The 23,880-nt window shown below is 35.0% G+C and overlaps 1 protein-coding gene across 2 annotated transcripts in view; it reads right to left on the bottom strand.

Moving 5' to 3' along the window:
- Positions 1-23,474, bottom strand: part of LOC148952117 (calpain-11-like) — a 286,884-nt gene extending 263,410 nt beyond the window's left edge. For both annotated transcript variants that reach the window (XM_089088849.1, XM_089088850.1), the window contains exon 1: positions 23,239-23,474. In XM_089088849.1, coding sequence (XP_088944975.1) covers positions 23,239-23,263 — 25 coding nt within the window. In that variant the 5' untranslated portion in view covers positions 23,264-23,474. The remainder of the gene's footprint in view (positions 1-23,238) is intronic.
- Between the last annotated feature and the right edge of the window lie 406 nt (positions 23,475-23,880).

Genomic DNA, 23,880 nt, shown 5'->3' with positions numbered 1-23,880 from the left:
TTTCAAAAGGAAACCGTGCCACAGTACAGAACTATAACTACTCTAAGACACGCTGCTGTCCTCGCCTCATCTCCCCAAAAACACTTTTCAGACATTTCTTGTTAAAACTTTATTTTCAAGTCATTCATTTGGGTTTTTCACAAGCAATTCGTGCCAGAGTACAGCACTATCACTAGTCTGAGTCATCCAATCTGTCATCGCCCCATCCCCCCAAAAACAATTTTTAGATATTTCTCGTTAAAAATTTTATTTCAAGTCATTCATTTGGGTTTTTCAAAGGGAATTCGTGCCGCAGTACAGAACTATAACTACTCTAAGACACGCTGCTGTCCTCGCCCCATCTCCCCAAAAACACTTTTCAGGCATTTCTTGCTAAAACTTTATTTTCAAGTCATTCATTTGGGTTTTTCACAAGCGATTCGTGTCACAGTACTGAACTATAACTAGTCTAAGACACGCTTCTGTCATCGGCCCATCTCCCCAAAAATACTTTTCAGAAATTTCTTGCTAAAACTTTATTTTCAACTAATTCATCAGGGTTTTCGAAAGCAATTTATGCCAGCGTACAGCACTATAACTAGTCTAATACATCCACTCCGTTATCGCCCCATCCCCCAAAAAATACTTTTCAGACATTTCTTGTTAAAAATTTTATTTCAAGTCATTAATTTGGGTTTTTCAAAAGTAATTCATACCACAGTACAGCACTATCACTAGTCTGAGACATCCAATCTGTCAACGCTCCATCCCCCCAAAAAACAATTTTCAGACATTTCTCGTTAAAAATTTTATTTAAACTCATCCACATGGGTTTTTCGTTAGCAACTCCCCCCTCCACTATCACACTATAAGTACTCTAAGACACCCCGCTCCCATCAATCCACCACTTGTGTATTATACAGAACAAATCTAAGAAGTAAAGCTATCCGTTATTAAAAATTTTTTCTTGCCATCTACATCTATCTTAGTGTCAAATTTTAGTAATCTATAACGTTAAACTCTATTTTAAATTGACAACACTGCTCAAACACCACTTGTGTATTATACAGAACGCATCAAAGAAGTAAAGCTATCCGTTACTAAAATTCTTTTCTTGTCATCTACATCTACCTTAGTGTCAAATTTTAGTAATCTATACCGTTAAACTCTATTTTAAATTGACAACACTGCTTAAACACCACTTGTGTATTATACAGTACACATCGAAGAAGTTAAGCTATCCGTTATTAAAATTATTTTGTTGTCATCTACATCTGTCTTAGTGTCAAATTTTAGTAATCTATAACGTTAAACTCTATTTTAAATTGACAACACTGCTCAAACACCACTTGTGTATTATACAGTCCACATCGAAGAAGTAAAGCTAGGTCAAGTCATATTTTCCGGCCTTCCATCATCAGATATATTGGTTCAATTACACATGCACTGGACCAGCCAATGATCACTTAGATTGCTATGTTCCATGGCAAGGAGCTATCTTAACTGATAACCCTCAATTCGCAAATCCCTTACCCCTTTTTGCAAATGTCAATCAAACAATTCTGATTGTACCGTCCAATTTTTTAATAACAAACTACTATCGAGTTACACTCCAATCCGCAAATCCCTTACCCCTTTTTGCAAATGTCAATCAAACAATTCCAATTGTAAAAGCGTGTTTAATCACGTTGCTTGGAAAGATATCCATGACTACATGCTCTGAAAAGGTGCCAAGGAAGTATAGGTGTGAGAGGACACTACAACCCCTCCAAAAATATTTTATTCAGAGATTTCTTGTTAAAAAATTATCCAATCACTAATTAGAATCAATCACACTCCTATTATTCAAACATTAATTAATATCGTTCATAGAGTCCAATTTGCGAATTTCTTATCCCTTTTTGCAAATGTCAATCAAACAATCCCGATTGTAAAAGCGTGTTTAATCACGTTGGTTGGAAAGTTATCCATAAGTACATGCTCTGAAAAGGTGCCAAGGAACTTAATCTCCCCAAATAACACCATTATAAGTACTCTAAGACACCTCGCTCCCATCATCCCATCCCTCCAAAAATATTTTATTCAGAGATTTCATATTAAAAAATTATCCAATCACTAATTAGAATCAATCACACTCCTATCATTCAAACATTAATTGATATCATTCATAGAGTCCAATTTAAGAATTCCTTATCATTTTTTTGCAAATGTCAATCAAACAATTCCGATTGTAAAAGCGTGTTTAATCACGTTGCTTGGAAAGGTATCCACGAGTACATGCTCTGAAAAGGTGCCAAGGAAGTATAGGTGTGAGAGGATACTCACTCTCTTTGAACGTAATCTCCCCAATTGTTTCATAACATGCATTATAGCGTGCCAGCTTTTTAAAATGTCCATGTCTAAATATAGTGTCAAAGGTGTGGGTTTTCTTGTGCAATTCAATGTATTTTTTCATGTGTAATTGAAAGTGCCTATACCGATACTACTATAATATACGTATTAAAAATATACGAATATAGAAGTTCGTTACGTAAGTTAATTTGTAAATTACGTCAGAACCAAATTTAGAGAAAGCCATTTAGCAAAAGAATAAAAATAATATGCAAATTTTGGTTTACTTATTCAATGACTGTGAGCCAAAATAAAAGCTGCATTAACTAAATAACGATCAGAAAATAAAAAAAAATAAGTTTTTTTAAATGAAAGTAAGGAGCGACAATAAAACTTAAAACGAACAAAAATTATTCCGTATATGAAAGGGGCTGTCCCCTCCTCAACGCCTCACTCTTTTCGCTAAAGTTTTTTATTGTTTAAAAAAATAAAGTTGTGGGAAAGTCAAACTTTAGCGTAAAGAGCGAGGCGTTGAGGAGGTGACAGCCCCTCTCATATACGGAATAACTTCTGTTCGTTTTAAGTTTTAATGTCGCTCCTTACTTTCAGTTTAAAAAACTTGTTTTTTTTATATTTAATTATTTTTAAGAACGATGTCGTTTCGAAGAGGGGGAAAAACTTAAAATTATGTGAAAAAAATGCAAGTTATGTAGCATAGATAATTCAAAAAATTATACGAAAAAATCGCAAAGATTTCAAGGTTTAGGGAGACGACATGTACCCAAGGCAGCACTGGGTTTGTGTCCGCACTCAAGAGTTGTCGTTGCCGAATGGTTGGCGCGCTGGATTTGGAATTCTTTGGTCGAGGGGGGGGGGGTCGATTCCTCGTGTCGCCAGTTATTTGGTTGGGGACGGGGGTCAGTTGGTTGACTCTATAAACTCAGCCAGAGTCAACCCAGCTCTAAAAGAGTACCTGGAAAAACATGGGTAAGGTAAGCAGAGAGGGTGTGCGAAAGCACAGGATGGCTGCCCCTCCCCCCCATTGAACTTCCCGGCTAAAGGGCCTTGAAACCAAGATCAGCACCGCCGGTTTGGACTTTGAGGGTCTAGTGCCGTATCCTTTACCTTTATCTTTAAGGCATAACTGTCGGGGGTACGTGTCTGTTTCTAATAATTTTATTCAATCTTTACTTCTTACTGTTTCGGCCTACTCTGCGAAAATCAATAAAATATCTTTTTATTATCAAGTTTATCGACTTCGACATGATAATATAATTATATTTATACATGTAAATCCCCATAACCGATAACTCGAAAGTTAACAGAAATAGCATTACCTGAATATTTAGTTGAACAAGGGCTTGGTATGATTTATGATTATCAACCGACAAGGGCCGGTTGATGAAGGTCAATAGTCTGACATCAAAAACGACACGCCAACTATCACTCTACCTCCTATCGATCAATCAGCAATGAAAGTAATGCAAGCTAATCTCTATGCAGTGAAGCTGTTTATACAAATCTACCATATTCTCGTAAATTTGTCTCTACAGTTAGTTTATAAACAAGAATTTAAGTGTCGTGTTGCGTAAAATTAAATATGTCTTCAGTTAATTTCTTTCAACTCAGAATTACCTTTTTTTTTTATCACCAATAAATCTTCCTACAAAAAAAGAACTACTGCAAAGGCTGGTTTGTGATTATTCAAATAGAGTTAAAAGAAAAAAAAAATGCAAAACAGAATGTTAGAAAAGATTAAAGGGCAACATCAAAACCTGAAACTAGTAGAAATAGTAATACAACGAATCAAACAAATGTTGCAACAGATCAATTAATGAAGCCTTACACAAACCAAATTAAAATTGGTTGCAAATCGAAGCTTAAAACGAAGAGAAAATACCAAAAATAAGTTTGGTAGCACAAAGACCCCCCCCCTCACAAACTATCAAACCTATTTATATTTTCGATGTGCAATAGTGCTATTCTTTCTTTTTTTATTCTTTCGTTATTATTTTATTTTTATTATTATTATTTTTTCACCAAGGTACTTGGTATAGAAGGAGTTGTAGAAAACTCGAAAGGAACTCAGTCGATTGGAAATTGAAACTTCTAACATCCTTTTTAAGATTCAAAAGGGATTGGAGGGCGTAAAAAGGGGGCAAACAGGAATATAAGGAATATAATAGGCAGCACAGCACTATAATAGATAGCAATATCATATAAAATTTTAAAGAAGTCTCTTCCCAAACCATTTAATTCTCCAAGCATATCCAATCAAAATTTTGAGATAGGCATTTTGCTCAGCATAGTTGAACGGTCCAGTAACCATATCTCTATAGATATTATGGAGGTCAACCCCCCACAGTTATGCAATTTGCCCATTATGCTTTATAACTAAATGCTATTTTAAAATTAAATAGAAATGCACTGTATGTATGCTGGTTGCCAATAAGACGTCTCAGCAATATTTCAAGAACGACAGGGTATTAAGTTGAAACTTTTAGGGGTACTACTATTACTACTTCTGCTCTAACAATTGAACTAAATCAAAAGAGTGTATGCTTTTTCAGGTTCTCAAAGAGCATTGATACAATAATTTGGGATGGTATTAAGTTTTGTTTCTCACGTCAACTTGACGAGGTATAAAACAAAATTAAACAATACTATGTGCGTCCAGATTTTCAAAACGGCGTATGTTGTTAAAAATTGTTGAAAAATTTTCTCCAACACTCAAATACGAAGCCAAACTATGGATTCTTATAGAAGAAAAACAAAAGGTTTAAAATATTCTTTTATTTTTCCATGAAAAAGATTATTTCAATAAAAACGAACAGATATTAGTTTAAAAAGCTTTTTCCACAGAATAAGCTCTCCAAAGTAAAGTAGAAGAGCCACATTATACCAAAAATGAGCAGAAATAAAGTCAAATAATTTTCCAAGGGTAAAACTACCATAAATCGCCACCAATAGATAATGAAACCCAAAACCAACAGTAATCAAGGAGGTACAATTGTGCCTCTATAAAGAGGCGACTCACCACAATGTTAAGTGATTTACAATCCTAGCGGTCGCAGAGAGACAGCGGTGATCGCATTTTGTAGCCCAAGCTCTAACTAAGAAACTTGCAAAATTTCACCCCCTTTGACTTTATCTTCATGGTTAAAAGTGGGCCGGAAGTTTCGACCCTTTGACCACAGCCCCCCTTTAACGTTGTCCGATTGGGAAGGTTAAATTTAGAGGTTAAGCTTTCCTAGGGCCCGGGAGCTTATCCTGAAATTTCAGCTCAATCCGATCACTCCTTCCCTGTTTTCCAAAAACCAAATAGAGCCACTTAATGTTCATTTCTCTTTTTTTTTATCATCCACGCCTACAAGACCAGTTTAGACACCAATCTGGGTGAATGAGGATTCATTCAAACCGGAATTTGACCTGTTAGGGCATGTTGATATTTCCGGATCGAAAAAATTTTCCCCCAACTTTACACTTATGACAAAACTTATTTTCCCCTAAGAGCCCATGTTAATTTTTTCCCACCACAGCCCCCTTTAACGTTGTCCGATTGAAATTTAGAGAATAAGCTTTCCTGGGGCCTGCGAGCTTATCTTCAAAATTTCAGCTCAATCCGATCCTTCTATCCCTATTTTCAAAAAACCAAATATCAAGTTTTGTGGGGATTTGCTTGCGTCAAAAATAGGTACTAGAGACTAAAATAATATAACATGTGTCTCTGTGGTACACTGGTCGCTGCTCCTGACTGACACGTGGAAGATCCGGGTTCAATTTCCTGTCAGAGAAAATTTTTTATATACTGAATTTAAAGTTTAAAAAAGAAACTCAGTTTCTTTTTTAAATACAATCTATTAAATTCTTTGGATCAACAGGCGTCTCCAGAAGAATATCACAGTCGGCCTTCAGCTTACAGGTAAGTCTCCACTGCTTTGATAACATGCCGTATACCCGCATGCTCGAAGAAAAGTTGAAAAAAGAAAATATTACTGTGCATTTGATTTGAGTATTTAGGTATTAAAAGCCTTAACACAAGAATCTTCAAAAGCGGGGGGTTTGGGAGGCGGCAGCCCCCCATCTTTAACTCCTGAAAAGATCAGCTAACAGTTAGTCAAGCAATAATAAGTAATAAACTGTACAAAAACGTGTAGAAATTTTTTGAAAAAAATTGCGTTTTCTAAAGAGTTAAAGAGGCTGAGTCACAAGTTCGAACCTTAAAACGTACTGGGATTAGGAGGTGCAGGTGGTATATGAAAGGGGCTGTGCCCTCCTCAACGCCTCACTCTTTACGCTAAAGTTTGACTTTCTCACAACTCTTTTTTTTAAACAATAAAAACTTTAGCTTAAAGAGCGAGGCGTTGAGGAGGGCACAGCCCCTTTCATATACGGAAGGGGGAGTTTGGGGGGCGTCAGCCCCCCCAACTGCAACTCCTAATCCCTGTACGTTTTAAGGTTCGAACTTGCGACTCAGCCTCTTTAACTCTTTAAAAAACGTAGTTTTTTTCAAATAATTACAATAAATAACCTAATCAAACTGAAAACAAGCAGAAATTAACATGAGTAAGGCTGACCCCCCCCCTGCCTTCTGAATACCAGAACATAATTTGCACTTTATTGAAAAAAAAGAACAAATGAATGTGAATTGACAGTTTAATGTTGATATACTGTAGGCCTACATATAATATTTATTCCTTAAAGTCTTAATATTTTTATTTTTTGATTTATGAAAGTTTAAAAAGTGAAAACATTTTAAATGTATTTTGTTTTCAGTAAAGTGCAAATTGTTTCTGGTCTTCAGAAGAGACGGGGGGGGGGGTCAGTCCTACTCATGTTGATTTTGCCCATTTTTGGGTTTGCCTCGTTTATTTATTGTAATTTCTGTTCGTTTTGGGTTTCATTTATTTATTGATGGCGAACTGTGGTATTTTTACGCTTGGAAAACTATTTGACTTTACTTCTGCTCTTTTTTGGTTTAAAGTAACTCATTACTTTTCTTTGAAAAATCTATTTTGTTGAATTCTTGTTTTAGTTAATCCAGGAAAAACTTAACGATTTCATAGTCTCTGTGTCCAACACGTCGAAGGCAATCAATTTGATTTTACTATTTTAAAAGGACACTAATTTTCGTCCAAATCGCAATGTGTGCATGCATATTGTCAAAAGGGTATATCAGCTACATCTCAGGAGTACCTTAGAGTATTAAGTTGAAACCTTCATGATATGTTGAGGGTGATGAACTAACCAAAATGCGCTAGGTGGATGCTACTATTACTACTACTGCTACTACCACTACTGCTACAGTTACTACTACTACTACACAACTACTACTATTACTTCTGCTTCCACTACAACTGTCATTCTTTCTACTATTACTACTACTAATACTAACACTACTGCTGCTGCTACTACTACCACTACTATTACTAGTACTGCTACTACTACTACTACGACAAATACTACTACTAGTAATATTACTTCACTACTACTACGACGAATACTATTACAGCTGCTGCTACAACAACAACAACAACTCCTACTTCTACAAAGATCCCGCGTGTTTTCAGATTTTCTAAAGGGCCTATCTTCAATATCTCGGCAAAGATAGGAACATCAAAAACAAGAAGAACAATAGGGAACTCTTTTCGTAAGACAGTGAAGATAATTTGAATGAATATTTTGGCCCTATGTCCAAGGGCCGTCCTCAGCAAAACAAAAATATATAAAAGAAGAAACGCTCACAACAACATGTGACCAATAAAACTAAAATTCAAAAACAAAATCATAACAGTCCTGGCATCCTTAAACCAATGAAGTTCAACCAGGACTTATAAATAAAATGAAGTAAAACAAGCCGATTCATTGAAATGAAAGAAAAATAAACAAAAACACGTTCTTATTGGTAATCCTGCCTTTTGGGCAGCTAACCTCAAAGGTCTTTTTGTTACCGGTTCTGTAATAATGTCTACTGGTGAGTTAAAATATTGTGTAAGGTCGTTTTTAATTAAATTTGTGTATAGTGTTTAATGAATATTTCCCCAAGTCCCTATTTAAGGAAACATTATTATTAATATTAAGTTTGATTTCAATTGCTTCTCGAACTACCTGTTTTATACCTAGGTCATTGCTAATAAGGGCAGATGTTTCAAAAAGTATTTTGTGGCGAGGATTTTCAAAAACATGGCTGCCTAAGGCAGAATCAAAAGAAACAGTAGCAATATTAGAATTTAAAGCTTTGGTAATATCATCTTTATGCTGTTGTAGGCGTTTCTCTAAATTCTGGTGAGTCCTACTTACATAGTATTTGCCACAATCGCATGGTATTTGATAGACCCCTCTTTGGCCAGTAACTGGGGTTTTATCTTTACCAGAATTTAAAAAAGGATTGTCAGGATTGTACGCAGAAGGGGGTGTTTACTTTGTACGTCCTCGAGACTAGATTTTTCCGATTATTTCCATTAAATTTCCCATATTAATTACACAAGTCACCTGTACACTTCTTACCGTTAAATGGTCCCCTTGACTAGCCATGCAATCGGGAGCAATTGGGAGGAATCTAGCTTAAGTACTGTATCGGAGACCAATCATGGCTAAATCACGCAAATATTTGATCTGGTTTCGTAACAGAATTTAAGCTAAGTGTGCATGCATTGCACAATTTGTGGTGTATGACTTGCATGGTAATTTAAAAAAGAAAAAAGCGCGGCTAAGAGGAGGCTGTCCAATGACTAATCCAAAAATCTATGAGGCTTTTGAGATATAAGCATTAACTATAGGAAAGACAGTCTTCAAGAGTTCGCTAGCCGGTGTTCTGTTTTAATCAGATCCATTCTTAAGGGTGTTAACTACAATAAAAGCAGGATACGGCTGGAAAAGGCTTGGCCCTTGATTTTCTTCTCAGAAACTTCAGGTCCTTTGAAAAGATTATACTTAGGCCTACAAGGAAATCACAGTCATTTGGAGAGAATTCAATCCTCTGCCCGGCACTTGTCTGTTAAACGCAACGCAATCAATAAGTAAACTTAAATTAATCCTACTGAAATATACCAAAACATTATGATAATATAACACTTTAGAAACCAAATTATGGAAGCTGCGACAAAGAATTGTGGAAAGCAGGCCGCCCAGAATGTATTATATTAAATACCAAACCCCTCACCACCTCTATATATTATATATTTAATAAAAATATACATACATCGTAGTTTTCTCACTAAAAATAAGTAAATCTTAACCGATCCAGGAAGGGAAACCGGTTTCTATTAGATCTTACACTGTATAATTCTTGAGTACGTTCCGTTTAACAGACAAGTACCCTCTGCCCTCCTATGCTGTTGTGTTAGCTATAGGCTCCTCATTTTTGTTTGGAGTCACAGTTACCATTCCTGAATCAGCTTTAAATGGTGTTTTTTCCTGACTTGGCAACTTTTTGAAAATGTATTTTTAAACTTTCGGTTACTATGACCTGAATTTTAGTGGGTTGCAGCAAATGCTGTAGCTATGAATTCACGCATTTTTTTTTCTTGTCAGTGCAAATCATGTTTCAGCCCTAAGGAAATAAAAGTTGCATTGAGCAACTAGCGTGAAATGGATTTTTGTTCCTTGTTTTTGATAATGCGTACATTATCAAGACTTTTTTTCTATTTTTTGCTTACGAAAAGCCAGAATAGTTTATTACCTGGTTGTCAGTTTTGCCATAACTATAATAATGACGCATGTGATAAATACCGTTTAAGAAAATTATAATTGATTACTTTTCATTATGTCAAATATTTTTTTTTTGCAGCTATGTGGTCTTTAATACATCAAAAATATCATTGTTTATGTTACTAAATTTATTTTTGCGCTGACTTTAGTTATAACAAAAAGTGTGTTTCAAAATACACTTCTCTTCCTCACCATAAAACCAGCTTCCTGAGTTTCACTTGAAAATCTTAGATTAGCTTTTCTAAACAACTTGTTTATATAGTTCCCAAACAGAAAATAAACTGGCCGATACATTAGATCATTGTCTATTGCCGCTTACATCGAAAAGAAACATAGATGATATGTCTCAACCCTCTCCCAATCCAGCTACTGATTTGACCCAAACCACTTCACTTATATCCTACACTTGATGAACCCAAATTATTGTAATAAACATGGCTATAAGCATATAAACATTGTTCTCTTTAAGGTTTTCGATAAAATTAAGAATTATTATTGCAATTGTTGGGGGTTGGGAGCAGAGGCAGGGTGTCGTTTCGGAGGGGGGTAGTATCCCCCCTAATAATTTGGAAAAAACAATTTATTATGGACCATGCCCCTTGACTATCCGGATATGGACCCCTCTTGCCCCCCTCCAATAAAATTGCTGGAGCTATGCCTATGGGCAGAGGAATCAAACCTATGCGAAGTTTTTTCTACTTTTTTAAAGCTTTGAGCTCGTTCTATATTATCACTGGGAACAAATTTATTGATTTGAAATATGAAGGTATGTAAAGCAACTTCTATGCTTTTTTCGTCGATATTTTTGTCGATACTCCAAGTCATTACCGAGAAATCTGAATAGAATTGAAGTCGAATTCAAAATTTGTTAATTTTTTCATTCTATAAAAAGAATATATTAATTGCTGATTTCACAGCCACGGAACAAAAATTCTTGCAAGTAATTCCTTATATTATCCAATCGTTTTGCATGAACTACTTACAAGTTTAGTGATGAATGCGCTACCCAATTGCAGTGTATTCTATGAATTTGGGAGCTTTTATTTTCGTAGCTTTTCGACATTTTAAACCGATTGGCTGTTTAAAAATTTTGCTTGGTACCCTATTCGGAATAAAACCTTTGTTTTAAGGAGCAAAGAATAAGAAAACGGTACTTTGTGTGGCACGATGCCTTTGTTACTTAACAAAGAAACTAGAACTTAAGATGTTCAACATGCACTGGTTTGATAAAATCCTCCCTGGTGAAGAAAGGCAAAAATAGCAAACAAGTAACGTAAGTAGTGTGCGTGTAATAGATATCAATTACACAAGACCTGTCAAACAGCGTATGTTATAGACAGATTTCTTCAGCTACACCCATTTCTGGGCCAACCAGACAGGTTTCTGAGTCAACAGCCCAGCCGGAGAGGTTTCTGCCAGAAGGCACATAATTTATACATCATTAGTACTTGTTACAGATATCAAAAAGGCAACTCATTTGCATAAAGGTATTTCAATTTGAAAAAAGTTACGCCATTTGTATAACTCTGGTCTGAATGATCTTAATTGATGATTTGAATAATAGGATGAAACAGAGGAAAATAAAATTCTTATTTTTTTTTAATGGATCATATGAAAGTGATAAAGGGATTAAAATTATTTGTCAATTAAGGTGAGTCTGAGGGGTTGGTAAGTCTTATGCAACGTGACATAAATGTTAGAATAACGTCATATGTATCAGTGTATGGAAACGATTAGCGATGACAATGCGATCTTGTGAGTTGACTTAGCTATACTTCTTGGCTTTGTTCTGTATAATATACAAGTAGCAATTGATGAGTGTGGGCGATATAAAATATTTTTTAGCATTACCATCAAGAGCCACACCCACCAAGGACCTCAAACTCCAAAGGCCACCTCTCACCAACCTCCAAGGGGCCCCTTCCTCCAAATTTTTCACCCCCTCCCTCCATTTTTTAATAATTTTTTTCAAGTTCAATTTTGTTTAACTTTTTTTATTTTTTTTATTTTTTTTAACATGGAAATTTTTTTACACTTTTTTACATGTCTTAAAGTGATATGAAATATACTTTAAAAAATCAAATTTAATATTTACGATATAAAAAATGGGAATGATATTGATATGCTGGTCGTGACTTTTACTATTAGAAAAATAATGTTTGTAGTAGCACTTTTTTTCTGACTAGAAATTTTTGGGACTTAGAAAATTTTTCAACTTCTTTTTTTACGTATCTTCAAATGACATGAAATATGCTTGCGGCTGTATTAGTGGTACTCTATGGTTACTCATCGACACTAAGTGGCTGTACCAGTGGTACTCTATGGCCACTTATCGACACTACCTAGTTTATTATGTGTATTAAATGAGTAATTTTCTTACATTGGAAGGATAACCACCGGTATCATATTTATAAAAAAAGGTGAAGATGAATTGTTCTACAAAAGTGTGTGCACACGATAAAATCATTGTTGCGTTGAATGCTGACAAAGATCAATATTTGAACTATGAAACAAGCACTAGTGGTAACACTATTGGAAAAGTATGCGTGCGTTGTCATGACAGTGAGAGTTTAGATTTATTTAGAGTACCGAAAGCATTCAACATTACTCATGGTGGATATGCGAGAGTGAAATCTCCAGAGAAGTTAATGCTCAAAGAGAACGGAAACATAAAAATAATCGTCCATGATGGGGGACAACTTCATGCTACTGTTAGTGGTAACACGTTACCTGTTGATACATCCTATCATCCTCGCACAGGTATTAGCATTTAAAGAAGACAAGAAGAAAACATGCAAACTCCTGCACTAATGTCATTAATCATATCTTGTCTACGTGCCAAAACTGTTTTATATGTAAAAATAATGTGACAATAGACAGTGAAATCACAGGCAGAATAAAAAGGGCATTGGCAGACAATATAATCAATGAATATAAAGATGAATTGATGGAAAATCAAGCAGTAAATGAACGTTATTACTACTATTAATCATATAGCCAATGAACCAAATAATACCAAAGACTAAACGCATATTAAACCTGTAGGCGACACCCAAGTAAAAATTGTGTATGGCTCAAAATGGAATAATGATTATTCTACTGGTTATGAACTAAGAGAAGGGAGTAACTTTAGTATCAAGAGAGAACATAATAAATTATTTTATTGAACAGATTCAAAATGTCCAAAGTTGTTCAATTGTATTAATAATATATAATAATGTATATAACATTTATTATGTTAATATTCTACATGTCATTATTTCAATAAAATACTATATGAATTAAAATTTAGTGTTTCTATTATTTTTAGGAAACGCTAATAAGTCGAACGTTTAGGATGTTTATTAAAAAGTCGAAGATGTAAGAAAAGGAATTTTCAGAGACATAGATACTACTAGCAGACTCATAATTCTATTAATTGATTACTAAGTAAAGAAAATTAATATAAAAAATGGAGCCTCTGGGAGGATTCCGGAACTATGCACATAGCTGGAACCTTCTTCGACCTTCTGTTAAGTATCAGCTTCAATAAATTCTTTATCATCATGTTTTGTCAGATTTGTTGGATAACATTGACAAAATCTTAGTATCAGGGTGAATCAATTCCTTATCAACACATTTAGTCAGATACGTCGGATAACATTGAAATAATCTAAGTATCAGAGTGAATAAATTCTTTGTCAAAATCTTTTGTCGGATATATAGAATAACATTGACAAAATCTAAGTATCAGAGCGAATAAATTCTGAATCAACATCTTCTGTCAGATAGTTCAGATAAAATTGACAAAATCTAAGGATCAGATTGAATAAAATTGATAAAATCTAAGTAGCAGAGTGAATAAATTCTTTATCAACATCTTTTGTCGGATCCCTTTGATAACATTGATATAATCTAAGTATCACAGTGAATGAATTTTTTATCAACATTCTATATCAACATCATTTGTCGGTTACGTCGGATAACATTGACAAAATCTAAGTATCAGATTGAATAAATTCTTTATCAACATCATTTGTCGGTTACGTCGGATAGCATTGACAAAATCTAAGTATCAGAGTGAATAAATTCTTTATCAATATCTTTTGTCGGACACGTTGGATAACATTGACACAATCTAAGTATATGAGTGAATAAATTCCTTATCAACATCTTTTGTCGGATACGTTGGATTCTTTATCAACTTCTTTTGTCAGATATTTTTTATAACACTTCATCAACATCTTTGGTCAGATACATAGGTAACATTGACAAAATCTAAGTATCAGAGCGAATAAATTCTGAATCAACATCTTTTGTCAGATACGTTGGATAAAATTGACGAAATCTAAGTTTCAGATTGAATAACATTGATAGAATTTAAGTTTCAGAGTGAATAAATTCTTTATCAACATCTTTTGTCGGATATGTCGGATAACATTCAGAAAATATAAGTATCAGAATGAATAAATTCTTTATCAACGTATTTTGTCAGATACGTTTGATAACATTGACAAAATCTAAGTATCAGCATGAGTAAATTCTTTATCAACATTCTTTATCAACATCATTTGTCGGTTATGTCGGATAACATTGATAAAATCTAAGTATCAGAGCGATTAAAGTTCTTCATCAACATCTTTGGTCAGATACATGGTATAACATTGACAAAATCTAAGTATCAGAGTGAATAAATACTTTATCAACATCATTTCTTCCATTATCAATTAATACAGGTATTTTTTTTAACATTAAAATTATTTTACCACATTTCACAGAATCAAGAAACTATTCAAATGTTTCAGAATCTAAGCTTTTGCAGTTTGCATAAAAGTAGAGCCTTATATCATCGATTAAGAGAGGTGTTTTTTTAGATCAAAAGGATTTTTACGACATTTCACTGAGACAATAAACTATTCAAATGTTTCAGAATCCGTGCTTTTGCAGTTTGCATATGACTAAAATCTTCCATTATCAATTAATACAGATATTTTTTAGCATCAATAGGATTTTCCAACATTTCACAGAATCAAAAAATCATTCAAATGTCTCAGACTCTATGCTTTTGCAGTTTGCATGTAACGAAAATCTTCCATTATGAATTAATACAGTTTCTTAGCATCAAAAGTATTTTACAACATTTCACAAAATCAAGAAACTATTCAAATGTTTCAGAATCTATGCTTTTGCATTTTGCATGTAACTAAAATCTTCCATTATCAATTAATAAAGATATTTTTTAGCATCAAAAGGATTTTACAGCATTTCACAGAATCAAGAAACTTTTCAAGTGTTTCACAATCTATACTTTTGCAACTTCCATGGTGATTTTCTAACTAAAATTTTTCTTTATCAATAAACACAGGTATTTTTTAGCATCAAAAGGATTTTACAACATTTCAACGAATGAATTCCAAGTCTATTCTTGTAATCAGCAGTGTGAGAGTAATTTTATTAACTAGGTTACATTATGTTACTGTTTTTTTCCTCTAGTTATAGATGGCAGCACACCCAATCAGATACGCAGGCATAGTGAGAGAGGCAAGCAAAAATTTAGGTTAATTTAGGTTAACGATGTGTCAGAATTTATGCTTTTGCAGTTTGCATTTAACGAAAATCTTCCATTGTCAATTAATACGAATATTTCTGAACAACAAAAGTATCTTACAACATTTCACAGAATCACGAAACTATTCAATGTTTCAGAATCTATGCTTTTGCAGCTAGCATGTAACTAAAATCTTTCATTATCAACTAATACATATATTTTTTAGTATCAAAAAGATTTTAAAACATTTCAAAAAACCAAGAAACTATTCAAATGTTTCAGAATCTATGCTTTTGCAACTTCAATGTAACTACAATCTTCTATTATCAATTAATACAGTTAAATTTTAGCAAAAAAATCACTCCAAATACTTCCATCTTACCACACCCAGGATACCCGCAGCAAACCTGGTGCACCCGACTACCTACAGTAAAAATATTTTTTTTTATTAACTAGGTTACTTTATGTTAACTATTGCTTTTTCACCTCTAGTTATAGATGGCAGTACACAGATCAGACACACAGGCATAGTGAGAGAGACAAGCGAAAAGTTAGGTTAATTTAGGTTAACTTAGCATGTCGCGCCATGTCTCAAGAAGGAGTCTAAGAAGGAGTCTCAAGAAGTATAAGTCTCAAAAAGGAGTCTCTTACAGGAAAATTGTCTTCTCGATCAGCAGCATTCAGATCAAAATGGCGAACAACTACAACGAGGCTCTTTTTGTTACTTAAGTCTGTGCTTTCATCAACTATTATCGAGAATTTTCGCTTGTTGATGATTTCGCACTGATCTTCGAAACCAACTTCGCCAATAACGTCGTTCACGAGATGTGAACGAAGTTAAAATTTGGATTGTACCAACAAATTTTCAGATGTACCGCATTTTACCGAAACCTCTAAATTGTACCAAAAACGGTACAATTGCAACGTGTTGCCAACGCTGATCACGGTATGCCTGTGGAAAACCTGTTTTTTGCCGAGTAACAACTGAACTAGGCTGTGACGACACGGCTGAGAGTCCTTAGACGCGGTATCAAATGTGTTTCGTGTTGGAAAAATAAGACGATACCAGCGATGCCAACGCGGCATAATTGTACCGTTTTTGATACAATCTAGAGGTCCTGGTACAACGCGGTACCTTTTTTAATTTTTTGGGTACAATCCAAATTTTAACGTCGTTCACATCTCGTGAACGACGTTATTGGCGAAGTTTGTTTCAAAGATCTGTGCGAAATCATCAAGAAAAAAATCTCGATAATAGTTGATGAAAGCCCAGACTTGTGTAACAAAAAGAGCCTGGTTATAGTTGTTTGCCATCTTGATCTGAATGGTGTTGATCGAGAAGACAATTTTCCTGTAAGAGACTCCTTCTTGAGCCTTATAGAAGTTCAGGAATGTACAGCCGAAGATATTTACCGGGCCATAAGTGAACTTTTTTCTCAAGAAATTGGAGTTCCAAAGGCAAACCTAATAGGATTTGCCGCAGACAATGCGTCGGTTATGATGAAGGAGCAAGGTGGTGTTTAGGCGAAGCTGTCAGAAGACTGCTCAAGTTTTTTGTACTTGGTTGTTCATGCCATTCCATTCACATATGTGCCATATGTCTCAAATAATTTTGAGACATATAGCAACTCGATGCTTGTCCAGACAAGCCGTCGTAGCTCGATATTTGGAGCAGTGAGATTGCTTGACTTTATTCTTCGGTAGGGAAAGTGTTAAAGAGACCAACAAGCCGGGGAAGGGCACTGCTATACTAAACAATATGTTGTCAGTAGTTTCCAAGGCTTACTTTGCCTTCGTGGTATATATTTTGAAGTATATCGAAGACCTAAATAAGCAATTTCAAGCAGAAGACACAAATTAATCTTGTCTATAATCGTTTTTCTGAAGTGTACAAGACAATAGCATCCCACTTTTTGTTGCCTAGTTATACCAAAGAAAGTGATTCCAGCATCATAAACTCACATGACACCAACTGCAACGTCGATGTCAAGGACGTGGAATGTGGGGGCCGAGTGGAAGTGATTTTTGCCAAAGAAAAGGTATATCTATCGGGTGCAGTTAAGTTTAAAAACGAGTGTAGGAAATTTTTGATTGTGCTCTGTGATGAGATGAGAAAGTGTTTTTTCAACTCCAGATTTTCATCGGTAAGAAACTTCGATAGGCTTCATCAACGCTATGCTATGGAATTAGAATAAAATCTGTTAAACCTGGCACCACATCTGGCTCAGTTTCTGAATTTACTTAGAGACAATGACCTGGAAGATATCGTTCAAGAAAGGAAGAGATTGCCCTTTTGCTCGTAGTTTGCTACTTCGATTGACTCAGATCCAGTCGTATTTTGGACTCGGGTTAACAGGCAAAAAGATGTTAATGGGTCACAATGTTATCCTCTTCTCGGGTGTTTCACATTAAGACCACTTGTTATTCCACGCGCTTCCGCTGCTGCTGAGCGAACTTTCTCTGCTGTCAATCTCAACAAAACCAACGTCAGAAATCGTCTCAGTTTCATCACCTTGAACGGACTTCTCAGTGCAAAACGGATCGTCTCAAAGAATTGGAAACCACCCTTGAATATGGTTCTGCATCCAGTTTGGAAAAACTGTGGAAGGGGATATGAGAAAGCTGGGCTACAAGAAGAAACAACAGAAAAAATGACCGACTAGCACAAGTGTTCCTCTTTTTTTAATGTTACAGTTTTATTAACTTTGCACGGTTTAACCTGATTTCTTGTGCAATATAGTCGAAATACTTCTGTTAAATTAATTTAGTTCTGATTAGTAGAATCGACCAAGAACGTATGTAGAATGACCAGTGAATTATGTGGTCAACGCGTAACTCGCCGGTGGGCAGCCTAGTATGTATGCATGTATGTATAAATTTATTGCCCATCATAAATGTAAAATACAACACTAATGGAGTATAAAGAAAGAAAATATAGTCCAAAAGTATAGTCCGTGGACCTATGGGAATTTGTGGTGATAGCCACTTTCATGGCGTGATTGCGGATGTTTTTTTTTTTTTTGTAGATTCTGGCGATCGTAACTCATCCTATAGGTGGATTATAAGTTGTTGAGACTACGTTATTGGCTTTCTTACTTTATCCATTATTCGCCTTAGTGCCCAAAATATCGAAAGAAAGGATTAATCTCAACAATCAGCTTCGAGAACGCTTTCAGAAAGTTTACTTAAACCTTCTTCTAAAACACTTTTAGCGGCTTGCGACTGCTATTTTGTTAAGCTGAGAAAGTCTATAGAAGCATTCTTCGTATTTCAAGCTCAGATGGTACAAATTAATCTCTTGTGGTACAAATTTGGTCGGAAAGCTGGTACAGTTTATCTCAAAGCGTTGGCAACACTGGACGCTACAGTCTTCTACAGTGGGTTTAAACCAAAAAAGAACATGTTATTCCCCTTCAACAGATCTTTTGCCTTAAGACGCCCCCAGCCTGACATGGCATCCAATGAAAATTCAAAATAGCCACTTTAATCAGAGCGACATGAGAAGTGCAACCCCAGAGATAATCCTTCCCAAATACTGAGATAGCCCATATTTTTGGGAGTATGAAATCCTCAAAATCTTTGTGTGACTCTCCTAAATCAAAACATAAAAGGCACATGTTTCACTAAATGCAATGGAACCCAAGTTGGCACTTATATATCACGCTGTTAATTACTAGGCAGAGGATAATTTATGCCCTATGTTCCCTCTGGAATATAAGTAATGATAATTATCAGACTTTTTCTTGGAGAATGGTCTAAAATTGCTTAAAATGGGGAAAATTTCTAATTATTACATGGCTCCGCCATATTTTCAAAGTAATTTTAATAAATAAAACAAAAAAACAAAGCAAATTAAAAAAATGTACTGCGGTAGATGAATAAAGTAGAATCTCATCTAAGAAATAATAGCAAATTGTCGTCTCACGTTGAAATATCAAAACAATAGGACTGCAGACAAATAAAATACAAAAAAACTTGCACAGGAGACATAAACCTGATAAAACAAAGTTGACAAATCAAAAAATCAATCAATTAATATGCATATGCGCCAACCGTTATATCTTTCTTTGAAAATGCTGCCCACAATTAGGCCTATAATTGGCTTTACAAATCTAAATTCAGCAATACCACATCTAAAAACATCCATTAGACTGGAAGTATAAAACGTGGGGTGTATCCCATTTGAGCGCTTTCCCATTTGAGCGCCATGGCGCGCAAATGGGAATTTCCCAATTGCGCGCCGTATTTTAATTAGTTCAGTTGTGTCCCATTTGAGCGCCAGATAATATTTTGCGTATGTTAGGTGATATAGCTAGGTGATCAGGTAAATTTTTCGCAAATCATATTATTGACTTACGAATAAAGTAAACACACCACTCGATGCCTTTTTAGGCTCTTTCCAAATATAATAATCATTTTTGTCGGAAATGAATTTTACCCCCACCCCTATGTATACCAATCCAGGGTATATATTTGCACATTAGGGGGTGGGGGTAAATTTTAAACTTACCTCCCATTAACATCAGAAATAAAATTTACCCCCCCCCCTAATGTGCAAATATATACCCTGAATTGGTATATATAGGGGTGGGGGTAAAATTCATATCAGAAAAAATGATTATTCTATTTGGAAAGAGCATAAAAAAGGTATCGAGTGGTATGTTTACTTTATTCTTATGTCAATAATATCAACTGCGAAAAATTTACCGACGGGTCTTCATGTCTGTTTTCCTCATACAGTATATAGCGGTGGATACCGCATAATGCATAAGTACCTGTATATACCTTTAGTAGTAAATATATATGGTATACATAAATACTATATATATTTACTTAGTTTATAATACTATAAATGGAAGTTATTTTCACAACCATTGACCCAATAAAATCCTCAGTTTTGTTCGTTGTCTTCGTGGCAATAAATATTTCTACAGGTCAATGTGGCAGCAAACCACGCTTCATCCACCGCAAAATCACAATTTTGGGTTTGGCGCTCAAATGGTACTCCGTGGCGCTCAAATGGGAACAAAATTCCATGGCGCTCAAATGGAACAAAATTCCGTGGCGCTCAAATGGGAAAGCGCTCAAATGGGAACACCCCTAAAACGTGTGTAGATTTGTTTGGTTTCGCCTCTATTTCCCCACTTAGTCACAATCGGCAGACAAAAAAGCTAACCAAATACATAATTTCTGATGATTCATTGTTGTAAAAAAAAAAAAAAAAAGCAGACACATCTTATGTCTGTTAATCTATGAACAAAGTTGCGGGCATTTTCTCCGGATCCTGCTATTTCTCGAAATCACTGAACCTTCAAAAATAATCTTAGTAAGAGCTTTTAATACATCCTGTTTAATACTTCTTCTCTGCCGACGTGAAATTTTGCTTAATAACGAATTATTACTGAATGAGCAAATGTAAAATTTAAGGATTTTTTAGATGTATAGATAATTTCAGGCTCAAGATTCCTTTTGCAGACTAAAATGCATACTGTATACCCTAGAGAAACAGAATAGAGTGAAGAAATGTAATCCCTCCAAAGGTTCAAAAGCTCACAAAAACATACCTACAAAGGCAATACTTTCTTACAGTACATGCCAATCCAAACCAGCAGGAAAAATTAAATGATTCTCAACAGAGAACATTATTTTACATGTTATAATATTTATTCATTGGAGTAACTCTCCGAGGAACAAATATAAACAGCCCCTTTCCAAGCAATTCTATGGGAAAGGTATTTGAAAAATAACCTACAACACCAAACCCGGCACTTATCCAAAATTGTCAAATTATCATTTTCCAGTATGAAAAAACGATCTAGATAGGTCACGACTTTGGAAAAAAAAAATCGTTTCTTTCTCGCAGCCCCCTTAATATACTTTACATTAATCATCTTCTGGCTAAAATTAGCCGATCGGCTAATTCTAAGTTCACATCATTACTATTCTTACTTTCTATGTTTATTTTTCGGTTTGAAAGCGATCTAGATAGGTCACGGCTTTGGCAAAATTCGTTGACAGCCTTAACTTTGGATAAATATTTTTCGTATGAGTGACGTCAAAAATACTTAGAAGAGTTATGTTAAATTTTGCTGAAGATGAGTCTCTTCACTAAATATACTAAAAAAGACACATTACATGATTACAATATAATTTGACTGTCGATAGTACTGCATAATTTGTCAGTACAAATATGCCAAAAGCTTTGCTGAATAAGATAAATTGAAATTAAAGTCCTTAAAAAAATTGTTTTTCTTTCACCGAACAAAGACCGATCCCCTGGCATTTCAAGTAAGAAACAAAAATAATTTCTTGAACATTCATCTTATCCTGCTCTGATAACTCAACCCCGGCTCATAAAAGCACGAAAACGAAAAGAATGTATAAAAATAAATCCCATGGAATTTCTGCCTCACGCATTGTACCTGTATTTTGGAATATAGGTAGATTATTACAGAATCATTTCTGTTCTTCATTTATTTTGTTTGTCTTATTTTCTCTTCGGCTACTCAATTATACAAGTGGGAAAAATTTTCCAGCAGAAATTGTCCCGGGGGAATTTTTCCGGCGGGCATCTCCCACAGATGGAATTTTCCTGGGGAGTTCTCCAGGGGAGAGAATTTAACAGGCAGAGATTTTACTCGGGAGGGTGGGGGGTCGTCAGACAATGTTTTGTCCGTTTTCCACCGTTTGTCCAAACTTTGCTTCACCGAGCAACAGGGGTGAATCTCCAGCATTTTTTATTGGGGGCAAGAGGGGTCCATGTCCGGATAGTCAAGGGGCATGGGATATATAATATTTTTGTATCCACATTATTTGGGGGGGGGGGTCAATATCCAGTTGGCGGGGGGGAATATAATGGTCATGGTGGAGGCTAATATATTTGAAAGGAGTGTTGAATTTCATTATTGCAGCTAGCTTACAAAAAAAAATTTCCACCAATATTACCAAAGTTTACAAATGTTTCGTTTGAGACTTTTTAAATGATTTGCCGTTTTTAAACGTTTGAAAATTCTACAAAATTCATCCGTTCATTCATAGTAATTTACACGTTTATTTTATATTTGACTTGTAATATGCTTTTATTTCTTCCTGTTTTCGGTTTTACTGTCACGCTCGACTTATCAAAAATTCGGTTTCGGAAAACTTTTAAACAATCAATTTCTGTTCATTTTTAACTGATTAGCTTAGAACAAGTTTTCATTTAAAGTAAAGAGTAATATTAAAACCTGTATTAAGAATAAAGAATGTCAAGGACCTATAAACAAAAAATTACACAAAAACAACCTCAGTCCCGACTCGATGCAGAAATTAGCTAATTCAAAGTCAGAGAGTTGATACTCGTGATGTACTTCAAAGAATCCGCAAGTAGCTCCGTTTTTCTCGTAAATTATACAGTCTGAGAATTTCCAAACTGAGACCCCCCAATCCTCCCAGAGATAACGAACTTATTTTATTTTAAATTGTTCAAAGTTTATTCCTCCCCAAGTCCCCCCTGAAATTTGAACAGTTAACGCGCACGGTTCTAGTCACAATCTCACCAAATTTCCATCTGTCACGTACATTTCTCACACTAGCTTTCAGTCAATAAGGGCCGTAATTGACTAATTATCGCTGCATAAAGTGCTACAGGTTTTGACTTTTTATTGCTCAAGAAACTGACAAAGAAAGCAGATTGTAACAGTTCGGCTTACCATCTAAATTAAAATTCCCTTTCATTGTCCTTTACAGCATAGTTTAAAAGTATATCCAACGCTTTAAAGCAATCTCATCATGTAATTAAACACTTATGGCAAGAAATCTCAAACTATCACTAAAATTCATTCATAAAAAATTCTTGAATCATGTAGCGAAAGGACACCGCGTTAGTAGTTGAAGTCAGTAACAAAACAATAAGCGGTACTGAAACAAAAATTGTTTGAAGCTGGCATTAGCTGATGTACTCATTACGCCTATAGCAAGCAAATGGCAATGTTGTTCTGATTTAAAATTAAAATTAAGTATGTTTGAATTTGCGGGTTAATTGGGTTCCTGAAGAAATTCTTACGTGTTTATATTCAGTTCTTGCATCTTCTATTCTTAAAATTTTTAAGCTTAAGAAAAAAAAAAAAATATTTCGATGGATCTTTGTCCAGAATTACAGGATTTAAGGAAATGATTATTTTTTACAGTTTGGGGTCAAGGGAGTTGTTGGTCTAAGTAATGGGTCGAAAAGACTATACCTACTCACACTTCAGCTTTTTCACATGCTGACCAATGGTTTGCGTTGCGCAGGTACCGATCTTTTGATTCGATGCCTTCGGCTGGGAGTGCAATGCGTGGTTGCGGGCAAATCA

The sequence above is a fragment of the Artemia sp. Qi Xiang Cuo genome, chromosome 5 (assembly GCF_049724085.1).
Source record: "Artemia sp. Qi Xiang Cuo chromosome 5, ASM4972408v1, whole genome shotgun sequence".
In the NCBI taxonomy this organism is placed as follows: domain Eukaryota; kingdom Metazoa; phylum Arthropoda; class Branchiopoda; order Anostraca; family Artemiidae; genus Artemia; species Artemia sp. Qi Xiang Cuo.
This window is presented reverse-complemented; position numbering and strand designations above follow the sequence as displayed.